General features: G+C 36.7%; 1 protein-coding gene across 10 annotated transcripts in view; it reads left to right on the top strand.

Moving 5' to 3' along the window:
• Nucleotides 1–13,222, top strand: part of LOC134529668 (galactosylgalactosylxylosylprotein 3-beta-glucuronosyltransferase S) — a 32,363-nt gene that overhangs the window by 9,135 nt on the left and 10,006 nt on the right. For 9 of the 10 annotated variants that reach the window (XM_063364005.1, XM_063364004.1, XM_063363999.1 and 6 more), the window contains 4 exons: nt 4,185–4,300; nt 5,785–5,956; nt 9,153–9,345; nt 11,042–11,301. In XM_063364005.1, the coding sequence (XP_063220075.1) occupies nt 5,813–5,956; nt 9,153–9,345; nt 11,042–11,301 (597 nt within the window). In that variant the 5' untranslated portion in view covers nt 4,185–4,300; nt 5,785–5,812. The remainder of the gene's footprint in view (nt 1–4,184; nt 4,301–5,784; nt 5,957–9,152; nt 9,346–11,041; nt 11,302–13,222) is intronic. The other variant, XM_063364001.1, reaches the window with a different exon arrangement.

Raw genomic sequence — 13,222 nt, 5'->3', positions numbered from 1 at the left:
TGTGTGAATACTTAACATACCAATGTCTGGTGTTCGATCAGCAGACCGCGCCGGTTGCTGTTGCCTGCTGCTGTTTTTGGGTCGCGCCGTGGTGAAATCTGGGCGTTACTCCCATGTATGGCCCACTTAGCTGAATCATGGTTGTGAATTTTGGGCTGGGCAGAATGTATCCTCCTGGAAGGTTGGGTGAAGTGTTTTCAAGTGGGTGATTGTGATTGTTCGTGGCTCACTCGGCGGGTGAGGCCCCGTGGTAACATGTCGGTTATGGGTGCTTCGTGGAGTTGACAGTGGATTAAGTCGTTAAATACGTTTAAGCTCACTTGGTTGGCACGGTCCCCTTGGTATTAAATTCGTGTTTCTGGCTGCAGAGTTTATGATGTCAAAAGTTAAAGTTAAGGTTAGCTCACTCGGGCGGAGTGGTCCGTTATAACAAGTTTGCGGTTTAAGAAGTAGATGCTGTAATTTTTTGTGTTGTCAGTGAAATTAAGTTAGATGTCTATCATGAGAGCAAGCCTTAAGGAATAGTAACAGATTAAGTATAGCTAATTGTTTTGCTAAGATAATTTGAGTCACAACTTAAAAGACTAGTTCTGAAATTTGTAAGAATGTAGTAAAGGTTTAACGTGAAAAATAACTGAATACATTTTTTTCCGAATGTAAAGGCTTATTTTAGTTTTTTATATTAATAATAACTATTTATTTTTATGATTTAGTGTTTATTTTAAAATTAAATTTAAAATATATTGTTGATTAGTCTCTCACCACAAGTGTCCTGATTAGGACAGAAACTTAGTCCTGTGATACTATATATATATATATATATATATATATATATATATATATATATATATATATATATATATTATATATATATATATTTTAATATTTAAATCCTCTCACTAGTGATAATCTATTGATGACGATAAGTTGAGTTAGATTGTTGTGATTCCACCAAGTCTAGTTTAGTGGCATTAAAATTTGGCCTCGAAATTGTAATTGAAATTTTACTCTCATCACACCTAAAGAAGTTTCCCTTCAATAAAAACTATTCCATGCACGAGTTCTATTTAAACTTTTTTTGAACTAGCATATTCTTAGTAGTTACATGCTCATGGGCTTATAATTACAATACTGTGTGTGATTTAATTAATGAATTAATAATTTATGAAACATAATTACCCAGTGAAACTAAAGCTGAAAAGATTATATGAGCAAAAACAATATCAAGTTACACAGCTAACACAGTACTCATAACAGTTTAACAATATTGATTTACACAAGTAATTAAAATAATGCATACTTGAAAGAACACCATTTTCTTGCAAATATGGGCCGTGGCACGGTGCACAACAATAAGCTCAAACCCCGTTGTTTTGCCCTCTGTCCAAATACTCCCTAAAGTCGGGGTGACGTCAGGCGCCGGTGGGTCCTTACTGCTGTGACCCGCCTATCCCTGCAGCATGGTAGGGTTTAACCTGAGCCGCACGCCACCATGTGGAGTCCGCTCAAGACATCAGGGCCCGACGGTTCTCTGCTCCGTCCGAAACCTATTCTTCATCCTTTCAGCATCAGCAACTTTTCACAACAATGTTTCATGAAAACATTGCATTAAAATTCGGCCTTAATATTTTATTTCTATCGTGCCCAAAGAAGTTTCACTTCAAAAACATTACTATCCCTTAATATTTATCCCTAGTAAAAAATATCTTATATTTATGCCTCTCACAAAGTTCAATAAGTATGGAAGTTATTTCCCTTTTTCACATAATAAAATAAATGTAATAAAATGTGTTTTGTATTCTAAGTTGACTTTTTGTGTAGTGTAATCAAGTTATGTATTTCCTTTTTTTTTGCTATGTTATTTTTTATATATGTGTTACTTGTTTGTGTTTATTAATTTGTATCTCTTTTTTTGTTATGCGACCCCTGCAGGTGTGCAGTGCTTGCTTATTTTGATGCGACTACTTGCGGGTGGGGTCTACCTGCGCAGATTTTTTTTTCTTGTAGGTGGTGTCTGCCTTTGCATAGTGCCGAAATGCTTGCGTTGCCTGGCCACATGCAGTGACTGCATCTCTTGTGCCTTTGTGTATTTTGTATCTTAGTGTCCACCATTAAAGTTCCTCAGCTGTCTGTGGGTATGTCACAAATACAGGGTAATTATAAAGTCCGTGAAACATTTAAAAAAAATCGGTACAGTGAAATGGCTAAGAATTATGTAACAAATTATATACCACGTGAAAGAAAAACTCTCAAATTTTTTTTTTCACTAGTTATAAATGTTCTGTGTGTCCACCTTGCGTCACACGACACACATCTAATCGATAGTCCAATTCTGCCCATACCCGACCCAGAATATCAGGAGTGATGATAAGAGCAGCTGCTACGATGCGGTGTCTCAATTCGTCAAGGTTCTGTGGTAGAGGTGGAACATAAACACTATCCTTGATGTATCCCCAAAAGAAAAAATCGCAAGGTGTCAAGTCCGGTGATCGTGGTGGCCACGGGAGTAGCACTTGGTCAGCGGCCGCCCCACGGCCCATCCAGCGATGTGGCAACGTCTCATTCAGATAATCTCATACCACATTGTGGTAATGAGGTGGAGCACCATCTTATGGGAAGATGAAGTCCCTGCTATCAGCTTCAAGTTATGGCATAAGCCACAATTGCATCATGTCGAGGTAGGTGATACCAGTGACAGTTCTCTCAGCGGAAGGGGCCATAAACTGTCTTGTTTGACATGGTACAGAACACATTAACTTTTGGCGAATCTCGGACGTGTTCGAGAGTTGCATGTGGATTCTCTGTCCCCCATATGCGTGTGTTTTGTCGGTTGACTCTTCCTAAGTGATGAAAAGTGGCTTCGTCACTGAAGATTAATTTGCTTGCAAAGTCATCGTCTTCAAGACCGTTCTGCATGGCAATGCAGAACTGCAGTCAGAGCAATTTGTCATCGTGGCTGATGGCTTGCAGAAGCTGCAATTTGTACGGCTTCACTCTTAATTGCTTACGAAGAATTTTCCACACTGTTGGCTGAGGGATGTTCAATTCTGCACTAGCCCGATAAGTTGACTTCTTGGGACTCCGCACCATCACGTCCTGTACACAATCCACTGTCTGTTGTGACACGCCTGGCTGACTCGACCATTTTGCGTCGCACAAACAGCCGTCTTCCTCGAATTTCTTGTACCACTTCATTATGCTATTGTAAACTGGTGGTGTTTTGTTAAACTTGCCACGGAAAGCTCTTTGGACACTCACTACCGATTCGCTACGGGTGTATTCAAGCACACAAAAGGCTTTCTTTGCCTGGTTCGCAGCCATTTTCAGCAACAACATGCACTAGCGCCCCTGTCGGTTGTTTTTTAAAATAGCTTTTTGGCGCTACATTCAAAAAAACTTTGAGAGTTGTTCTTTCACGCGGTATATAATTTGTTACGTTTTTCTTTTCCATTTCGCTGTACCAATTTTATGAATTGTTTCACAGACTTTATAATTATCCTGTATAAATAAAACAAATTACATTCCTCAACACTAACAAACTAAATACAGGTTGAGCAGACTGGAATAAACCATGGTAAATATCAATGCCATTGAGACACAAAGACTATTCTCTCTCTCTCTTGCACTCTCTCTCTTTCTGGCCCCCTCTCTTATGCCCTCTCTCTTGCATACCCTCACTTGCACACCCTCTCTCTCAAGACCTCTATTGCATACCTTCACTTGCATATACTCTTTTCTAACCCTCTCTCAAGATCTCTATTGCATACCCTCTCTTGCATATACTCTCTTGCACACCCTCTCTCTCAAGCCCTCTATTGCATACCCTCTCTTGCACATCCTCTCTCAAGAGTGCTTTCACCCTTCCTCTCATGCATTCTCTCGTGCTTCCTTACTCTCGTGCCCCCTCTCTCGCTCTCAGCCATCCAGATGATGTGCAGGAAGTAGGTTGCATCTTGATTGCTGCTACTTTTATTATATACTTTTCCAGTGTTCTTGTTTTTTTTTTTCCCTGCGGGTAAACACAATTCCACCAGCAGCAAACCAGAATATGCTGTATACCCGAACTGCAAATTTAGTGTGTTTACTCTAATTTCATTTATTACATTTATCTTTATGAGTGTCACAGTACCTACAGAATTTATTTGTATTAATTTTAATTTGTCATATTTGAACTTTTCTTGCAGTTTCAAGAAAAACTGAAGCTTAAAATCCTCAATCAGGAGTATTGTGAATATTTTTCTGCTATTTTTTTTTTAATCTTAAGGAGAAAGTCCTTACTCCATTATATGTTTAAAAAAAGGTAAGATAAACAGTTTATTATATTACTTTTTAAAATGGCTTGAAAATTAAATAATATTGGTGGTGTTATTGATAAGTTTATTATTTCTAAAATATATATTTAAATAATGAGTGAGGATTTTGAGGTGAAATTTTTTCTATTTAAGTTTATTGATAAAATGAAATTTGGTCACAAAATGCAAAATAAACTCAATTATAATCGTAATAAAATTAAGAGTTGACGTCGTCCAGGGCTACGCCCATCTGAGCCCGATGTGCCACCACCTCCCTCCCTTCCTGTTAATCCTCCCGGCTGACGTGTTTTAAATAGCGCGCCGCCGCAAGAGGGCGCTGTAGAATCAGTGCTTCGCTCCCCAAGATATAATAATACTGTGCAATCTTTTGTTTTGTTCCCCAAGTGCCATATGTTTTTATATTAAAATTTATTGTAATTTTTATGCATTTTAACCACGTCCGCGGCACGACGGGAGACAGGGTAACTGTTCAGGGCGCTTGGCGCCAAACACCCCCCCCCCCCCCCCCCCCCTTCACCACGCTACCTCTGCGGCCATTGCTCGCGCAGTCGCTTCCCGTCGCCAGCTGAAGAGAGACGCTCCGTTCCGGCTCTCCGAGGAAGGCGTTTTCATAGAGACATTGTGTTTGCGTGCTTCGAGTGTTGTTTGTCGGCGTGTGGGGCGCCCTGAGATCCCACTGCGTGGTTAAGGTAATTGCGAAAGGGGGAAACGAGTCACGCCGCCACACGGGCTACGTCACGCCGCCACACGGGCTACGTCACGCCTGAGACAGAGTCTTCTCGCCGGGTCCGTGCCCCCTAGACACGGTGGCGCCCACTAAAAGTACGTTATAAATACTACCGAATCCCCCGACCTTGTCAATTGGCGCCCAACGTGGGGCAAAGACGAATGAAAACAAAAAGGATTTACAAATAATATTAAAACGTAGCAAATTAGGGGTGCGGCGCACTGCAGCTAGGCGCCCTCTTGCCGGGCTAGACACACACGCACACACGCACGCACGAGCGGGAGGTTTGAAATGAGACGGTGGTTGGGCGGTGTCGTATCGGGCTCAAAGGGGCCGCAGGCCCGGACGACGTCAGAGTAATGTCGTGGAGTCATATATCAAAGCAGCATAGGAATACATATTTTAAGACCTTTTAAGCACAAACATGAGTAGGAAGCAGTTAAAACTATGAATGTGGTGGTGGTGATGCTAGTATAGTTGTTTATGTAGAAAAATATTAACTGTGTATAACTTTTTGATTTTATTGTTGAAAGTTCTAGTCCTTCCAAAGTCCTTCCAAAGACTGTTGAAGCAAATGTTAGTCACTGAGTCATGACGTACCATATGTAACATTTTATGGTTTATTGATGATACATAACTTTTATGGTTTATTGACGATACAGAATAATCATGTTAACCCTTCTAATAAGAAGCATACAACTGTCAGTTATTTTAATATGATTTATTATGTTTTGACTGTTTTAGATAATGGCAATTTTCAACTTACGGAATAATGACTCTTGTGAAGAACATGTTTTTCTTAACAGTGGCCTTTATGCTTCTTGTGATATATTTTGTTTGGTCATCGCAAGGAAAATTAGTAAACAGAAAATTTTTTCACGAAGAGAATGGTTTAATTTGCCATCTATTGCTTGAGGTAAGTTTAGGAAAATGATTTAGCAAATATGTAAGTTCTTCAGCAACTTGTAAGCATGTTTTATTTTATCACATAATGATATTTTAGTTACTTGATGCTAAGTATAAGTATGTCATCAAAATCTTTATAAAGCACAGCATTGTGGCCATGGATAATAATGAAGATTTGAATATCATCACTTATAGATGTTCAGCTCACATATTAAATTTGTTAGCAAATGACTTAAATATTCATAGTGTGATGTGTTACACATAATAAAATATTAGAGAAACAACCACTTTGCTAATGCATGTTACAGACAATATGTTGTTAAAAATGAGTCCTCCGAAGTGAAGTACACTGGAATACACTGGTAGATTACCTTGAGACACATGTTAAAGGTTGGGAACTCTGTTACAATTTGTGAGGAACACTGTGACACTATTGATAAAGTATTACAGAAACAAATTTGGAACATGACATTGAAACAGAATGTAGAGTACTGAATTAATATTTTGAAGCCTATTGCCATAACCCTTGATGGTGGTCAGAAAAATAAATGCACTAGTTCTGAGTCATTGTTCATGTGGGAGAATCTTCAAATGTAAATGGAAGCCACAATGCTGGATTCAAAAGAAAAAAAATCATCACTTGATGTTGATTTGTGTGAAGAAAAAAAAAACATAGAATTTGATTTGGCAAAATTGAGGTATTTGATTAGTTCTCTTCTTCCATTAATTGTTAAGTTTCAATCAAAAAGCTTACCCTTTCAAGAATTGCTTTTTGAAAATGAAGCAACATAACAGGTTACAACCTATGAAGAGTAGTCAGAAGAATGATATTGAGAAATTTAATGACCAAGTTTCTCTTTTTGTTTAGCAGTTACAAGCACAAGCTTCTTTAACGAGTATAGAGATGGTCTTCTCATCATTTGGATTTGTGCATTCTAAAGAACGTAATAAGTTAAGCATGGAGAAAGCATCCAAATTTGAATTTCTGTTTTAAACAGATTTCAACAAACATTCAAGAACAAGCATTTTACAAACACAACCAACATGATGTGATGTGACCTGCAATACAAACAGGAAAGAACGAGCCAAAAATTTTTTTTAGCTGGTTGATTTTGATATTTTAATTTTAATAATGATAATCAACGAGATTGAAGAGAAAAAAATTTTGTTTACCATTTATGACCTCTAGGTTTTTGTGAGTTTATTCTGTTATACACACTGTAGTACTGTAACAGATTTTTTCTATTAGTATTTTATCAGTATGTTTGTGCAAATTTCACCCCAGTTTGTGGCATGGTAGTGCAAGAAGAGATACACAAGTCTAATTGACTAAATGAATAAGTTGTCAAATGGCCACTAAGCCACTCCCACTACCTAATATTTTTGTGTGCTTAGTATTGTCAGCTAGTATACCAGGAACTGTGCAGAACTGAAGGTATTTGAGTCCATAGCGTTAGAGAACACTTAAAAATATGCCGGCGAGAAGTGTCGCATCATTAACTTATTCTTCTGCAAACCTGAATTCAGGCATTGTCAGCATGTTGGGATTGTTAACAGATCTCTGAAACCATTAAAATAAGCTATAGTTTATGTGTGAACTTTTAAAAGTTTATCAATACCTAGTACAAATTTTTAATGTGATGTTTTACTGTTGTTAATAAAAATAAGTAAATCATTTGCATTGTTTTAATCTTATAGTGTTAAATTATGTGGTTTATTAAAAGTTTTAGACTATAAAAATAAGATATTGCCTGCCCATGATTTTTAGCCTGGTTTAAACCCCTCAACTCTAATGAGACTATTGTCAGTATTGCTATGAGAGGGTTTAAAAATGTGAACAAAATTCTCAATAACTATTTAAGTAAACATAAACTGAATAAATAAATAAACAGGTCAATAATAAATCTTGAACTCCTTATGTTGGATGATATTATATAGAACACTCTCTAAATTCTATTTGCAAAGACTCAACAAATACTTAAATACTTGGCCTGCGAGAAGTAAGCGAACACATCTTTCAAACTAAAGGAAATAATGATGAACCAGGATCCTTGGACTAAATTCCACATACTTTTCCAGGGTGTTTGAGGAGAGGAGAAAATAGAGGTTTCTTTAAAAAAAAATTATAGCTTGTTTTAAAAATAAACCAAATAAATATTTATAATTACATTTCAGTCTTCACATTTCATTTACAGTAATAATTATTTCAAATTAGATTACTTATTTAAAAGAAACCTGCTTTTAACCAACTTTGATGGTACTTATAAAGAGTGTCAGAACTGTAGACATTTTGTAAAACTTAACTTAGACACAGACTTATTGATAATAACTAACACCTCCTTTAGGGAGTTTGACTTATGATTAACCTGTTGAACTATGAATTCTCTCCTAGAACATTTCTCTAAGCCCTCTGAGTAAGCCTTAACTTACAGACTTAAACTTTATCTCATCTTGGACCCCAGCCTAACTAGGCGATATGCGGGGGGCCACGCCTGAGTGAGTGAGCCTATCACTAATGTTACATTTCTGACTTTTTCTTGGGTCAAGATGACCCAAGTAAGCCTCGCGCAATAGCTAAGACCCGCTTAAAAACCCGTGCCTGTGCCTGTCTTTCCCAGAACTGTCCTGTGTTGCCGCACCCAAATGTCATGATTAGGGCTCAAGCTAGCTGGGTGAGGCCTATTCCACCAACGCCACACTCGAGTGGTGCTCTCTGGTTTGTCAGCAACATTTGCACCAGCACGCACAGCTGTGCAAACACCACCTTCAGGAATGTGTTGTGCTTGTACTGCTGATGCCTGTGTTCGCAGAATACTCACATAACCATATTGTGCCACCACGCGGCTATGGCACCCACACAGAGCACAGATCATGGAACACCAAAAATTTAAGTTCGGCGACACGAATATTCCTGGGAAGTGACAATCTACACTTTGTTATGATCTTTCAATATATCTTATTTTGTGATATCTGCCTTGCAAGTTTTCAATATTAAACATCAAAAAAGTAGTTATGGCACAGAAACAGTTGAAACCAGCATGGTATCTTTGTTTCATAACTCTCCTTCTTAACTCCATTTACTCAGTTTACATGCAAATTAAAATCAGCTACTTTTTTATTTGCTAGTTTAAGTAGTTCTGACTGAGGTAGGATTTTAATTCTATAATTTAGAAAAAATTGTGTATTGGGATTTTTTTTTCCTGTAGGATACAAGATACTTGAAACGTGTGGATTCACCTATAATTTACTTTGTGACACCAACTTACCCAAGACGAGAGCAAGCAGCAGAATTGACGAGACTAGGTCAAACATTAATGCATGTAGCCAATCTTCATTGGATTGTTGCAGATGACAGCCGAATTTGTAATTCTATGTTGACTCATCTTTTGCTAAGGTTTGGTATGTATGTTTTTTTTTTTTTTGCTATTCAAACCATGTGTGTACACTTATTTCTGAGTAATTGTAACTGGACTTTACTTACCTACTTCACCAACCTTCTTTCTCAGGAATAACAGAAATTTGGTGACTGGCAATTTATTTTGCATGTTACGTGCATGGTATATACTGTGATATATCATAATTTATATTATGTTAAGTTTTGTTGTATTGATGCCATCTGTATTAAGGGGCCTGCGAAGCCAAGAGTGTAGTTGTGTTAGTAAGGTGGATGATAAGAGCGATGCTCGCTGGTGTATCTAGTATGGTATCGCCTCTAAGCAAAAAGCTGAGGACTGACGTGCAAATTTTCATTGTGCATAGGGTAAATACAAGGTTTGAGTGGTCACCATAACATTTTATGGTGTATAAATGAAGATGAAGGTGTAATGTATGTAGCTTAAGTGCTTTTAAAAATCTTTACCAAGAGTTTCATGCCTAAATATTGTTCTGAAAACACATGTTTTAATCATTTTCTTACTACTAAAAATACAACTTAAAAACAAAATCCAGTAATGGAACTACTAATCTGACCTCACCGTATCCTTCAATGCTTTTCGTAAACTGACTCCACTCTTATATCGTGTGCAGTTTTGTAAAGCTCTGCACACCGTATGTGTGCCCCTGTAGGGGGAGCTCGTAATGTATAGTATTTACCTTTCTGGGGCCTCTTAGGGATGGTCTCACCAACAAAGATTAGAAAATTCCATCTGGTTAAAGTAACAAATAATTTAGAATGTTTAACATTTGAGTTTCAGTCACCACGAACCTTGTCACGATTTTCTCAGCTTATTGAGTTAAATCGGTAAATTCAGTTTATTGGAATAAAGTTGCAAGTGTTTTGGGCTGTGTATAATCTAATGTTTTGAAGAGGAAAGTAGTGACTAAGAAATTTATCTTCTCTTGCTGACAGTGATGGTTAATAAGAAGTATAACCTATCTGCACCACAGTGCGCATACCACGTGGAATTTCCAAGAGTCGTGAGCAACTTACGAGAAATAACTTTGGCAATTTCATAACTGCGCCACTTCTAATGTTTCTGCTGCACCAGAGATTTTTTTAAAACTATTCAAGAAGCCTAATACAATACCATTGTCGAAAAAAAAAAAAACTGAAATATAGCCTTAAATACATTACAATTAAAATATATAAACGTAAAAATAAGCATGTAAATCTAACCACTTAATGCTTAAGATTTATTTATTACACACAAAATTAACTTTAATAAATCATAAATACTTATGCACACCGTGAAACTGATGATCCAAAGGTAATTATTATAACCTTGCAATATCTAAAACAATAACCTAGATTACTTTTATAAATTTATTAAAAAACAAATAGTAACCAAATATTCTGTTTAAATTTTCAAGGGGCAGAGAGTTTTCATTGTTATAATATTTATCGTTAAGTTTATGGTAACTAATTGTATCCAAGTGTAAAATTTTTATTGTGTATGTTTTTGTGTGATAATTGTGTAACCAGCATGAATGAATGTACTTGTGATTATATTAGATTATTCATGCACTGGTTTGTCTTTCTTGTTAAGTACCCATGTATGCTGATTTGTTCATGTATTTAAACTTATTGTTTTCTGTCAAGAAACCAGTATATTATTTTCCATTTTTAAAATTTCATACCATGTTTATTATTTTTTAGGTATTCCATTCACACATCTTGCAAGTCCTATGCCTGAAATATATCGGAAAAAAAGTGTGGTTCCTAGAGGTGTTGCCAACAGAAGAGCAGCACTATCATGGATCCGAAGAAGTGCTAATTCTGGAGTTATCTATTTTGGTGATGATGACAACACTTTTGACCTAAGATTATTTGATGAAATTCGGTACACAAAAAAAGTATCCATGTTTCCTGTTGGACTGATTGGTGATTATTCAGTCAGCTCACCAGTTTTGAAGGAGGTAATAATTTATTTTTGATAACGATGCAGTGATTGTTCAGTAAAGACACTGGAATTATCATTTTAAATAAGATTTTCTGAATTACCTTATAACTATTACATTAATTACATACTAATAATAAAAATATGTTTAGATTGTTAAAGAAACTTAATCTTGATTTTTTTCTGGTTTCAGTTTAATATTCTGTCTTTTTTAATGTCTCTACTGTTGTTATAAAACACATTACTTTTGTCAAAGAAAAAGGTAAAAATTTGTCATAGAATTGAATCTACTATTGCAGTCATCAACATTAGAACTGAATTAAAACAAAAATGCATGATTTTTTTTTCCCTACACCACTATTCAATTTCTTCACACCACTGTCCATGCCTGCACTTGGCTGACGTCTCACTAACGACTCATGGACAACTCCCTAACTCTCTCGTGATTGCCATGAGGTTTGTCGTGTAGCCCTTTCGGTGCGCTCACATAGGTGCCACCACACAGCGTTCCCTCGAAACACAACCCAGCTCCGCGTACAAACCATAATTAAAGTCTGGCATCATCCACTTTTACTTAAATCTCTCAACCCACAACTAATATACATAATAATTTTTTTGCCTTTAAATTCTCTTTTTTTTTGCAAACTTTCCAGACCTTGCAAACTTACAAAATTTATCCAGTTTACCATTGCCCTAAAACTTTAAACCTTATCTTCCCCCCAGGCCTGATGTTGAAAACAAGAACAAATTAAGTAACAAAACTAAATATAAATTACGAAGAGGAACTGGGCTACACCAAGAAAAAATTATCTATTTGCTAATGTATATATTTTGCAGAAAAGAGAAAGTAAGTTTCACAATACTGATCCTAGGCATTGAGCTGAAAACATGCAAAAAAAAACCTCTTTACACCTCTGTTAGCACTATAATACACCTAAAAGCTGAAACACTAAAATAGCTACTAAAATAAATAGGCTTATTACATGCATAGTATACATAATATTAAATTTAAAAATATGCTTCAAGAGGGCTTATTAAAATCTTTATAAAATACTACATATCCACTCAAATGTCTTTCCTTTGAGCTCAAAAATATGTGAAAGCAAAATCACTGTAAATTACGCATAATCGGGCCACGCCCACACTAAAAAAAACATTTCTATGCCACATTTTTGAAAGTTCAATAAAACCTCTATGCTAACAACTATTACGGTTATTCCAACAAATTTATTGTTTTTTAAAGATAGGCCAATGTTCATTTCCAGCATGAACACACTATAAACAAAGACTACTTTCTCTGAGTAGTAGCAGTAATTAAACTACTTTGGGCGGAATTGTTTCTTTATTCACAGCTGGGGTTACCTAACCAGCATTCGCTTTCGCTGGTCATCACAGTCGTAAAGTTAAGTGGCCAAATTGAAGCAAAATTTAACATCTTTATCGGTGGGGCCTACTGGGTGAAGAAATTGTACCAAAGTCACTTATTTTATGTCACAATGTCAAAGTCTCACAGGCTTGGGGATGACTTACATAGCTTATTAATACTACTCTCAGGTAAAGAAATGAAACTTTGAAATAAAAGGTTACTAAAACTTTAAACGTTCTATACATGTTGTCGTGTCCTGCGTTTGCCCTCGGCCTCCTCTCTCTGCATCCAACATGGCCGCCTCGCAAAGAAAGCCGTATCCCAAAAGGCTTCTCTACACCAGCCGTGGGATATAGGCTACGAGAGGTGCCGCAAACATACCATAGATGGCAGCAAGCACTTTTGGACGTTTATAACAGTGCATATGGATTTATTAATGACTGTATAATATAAAATGTGTGTCAGTGCTATGTATGTAATAAGTAAATAGTGTCCTGGTGTGCGAATTACTGGGGAGGGCACAGGATGACCTGTGTGGGGAAAATATGTCACTCATATCAGTGACCAATGTCTG

Source organism: Bacillus rossius, chromosome 2 (assembly GCF_032445375.1).
Source record: "Bacillus rossius redtenbacheri isolate Brsri chromosome 2, Brsri_v3, whole genome shotgun sequence".
NCBI classification, from domain to species: Eukaryota; Metazoa; Arthropoda; class Insecta; order Phasmatodea; family Bacillidae; genus Bacillus; species Bacillus rossius.
Note: the sequence above shows the minus strand (reverse complement) of the source record. Positions and strands in the feature narration are given on the sequence as shown.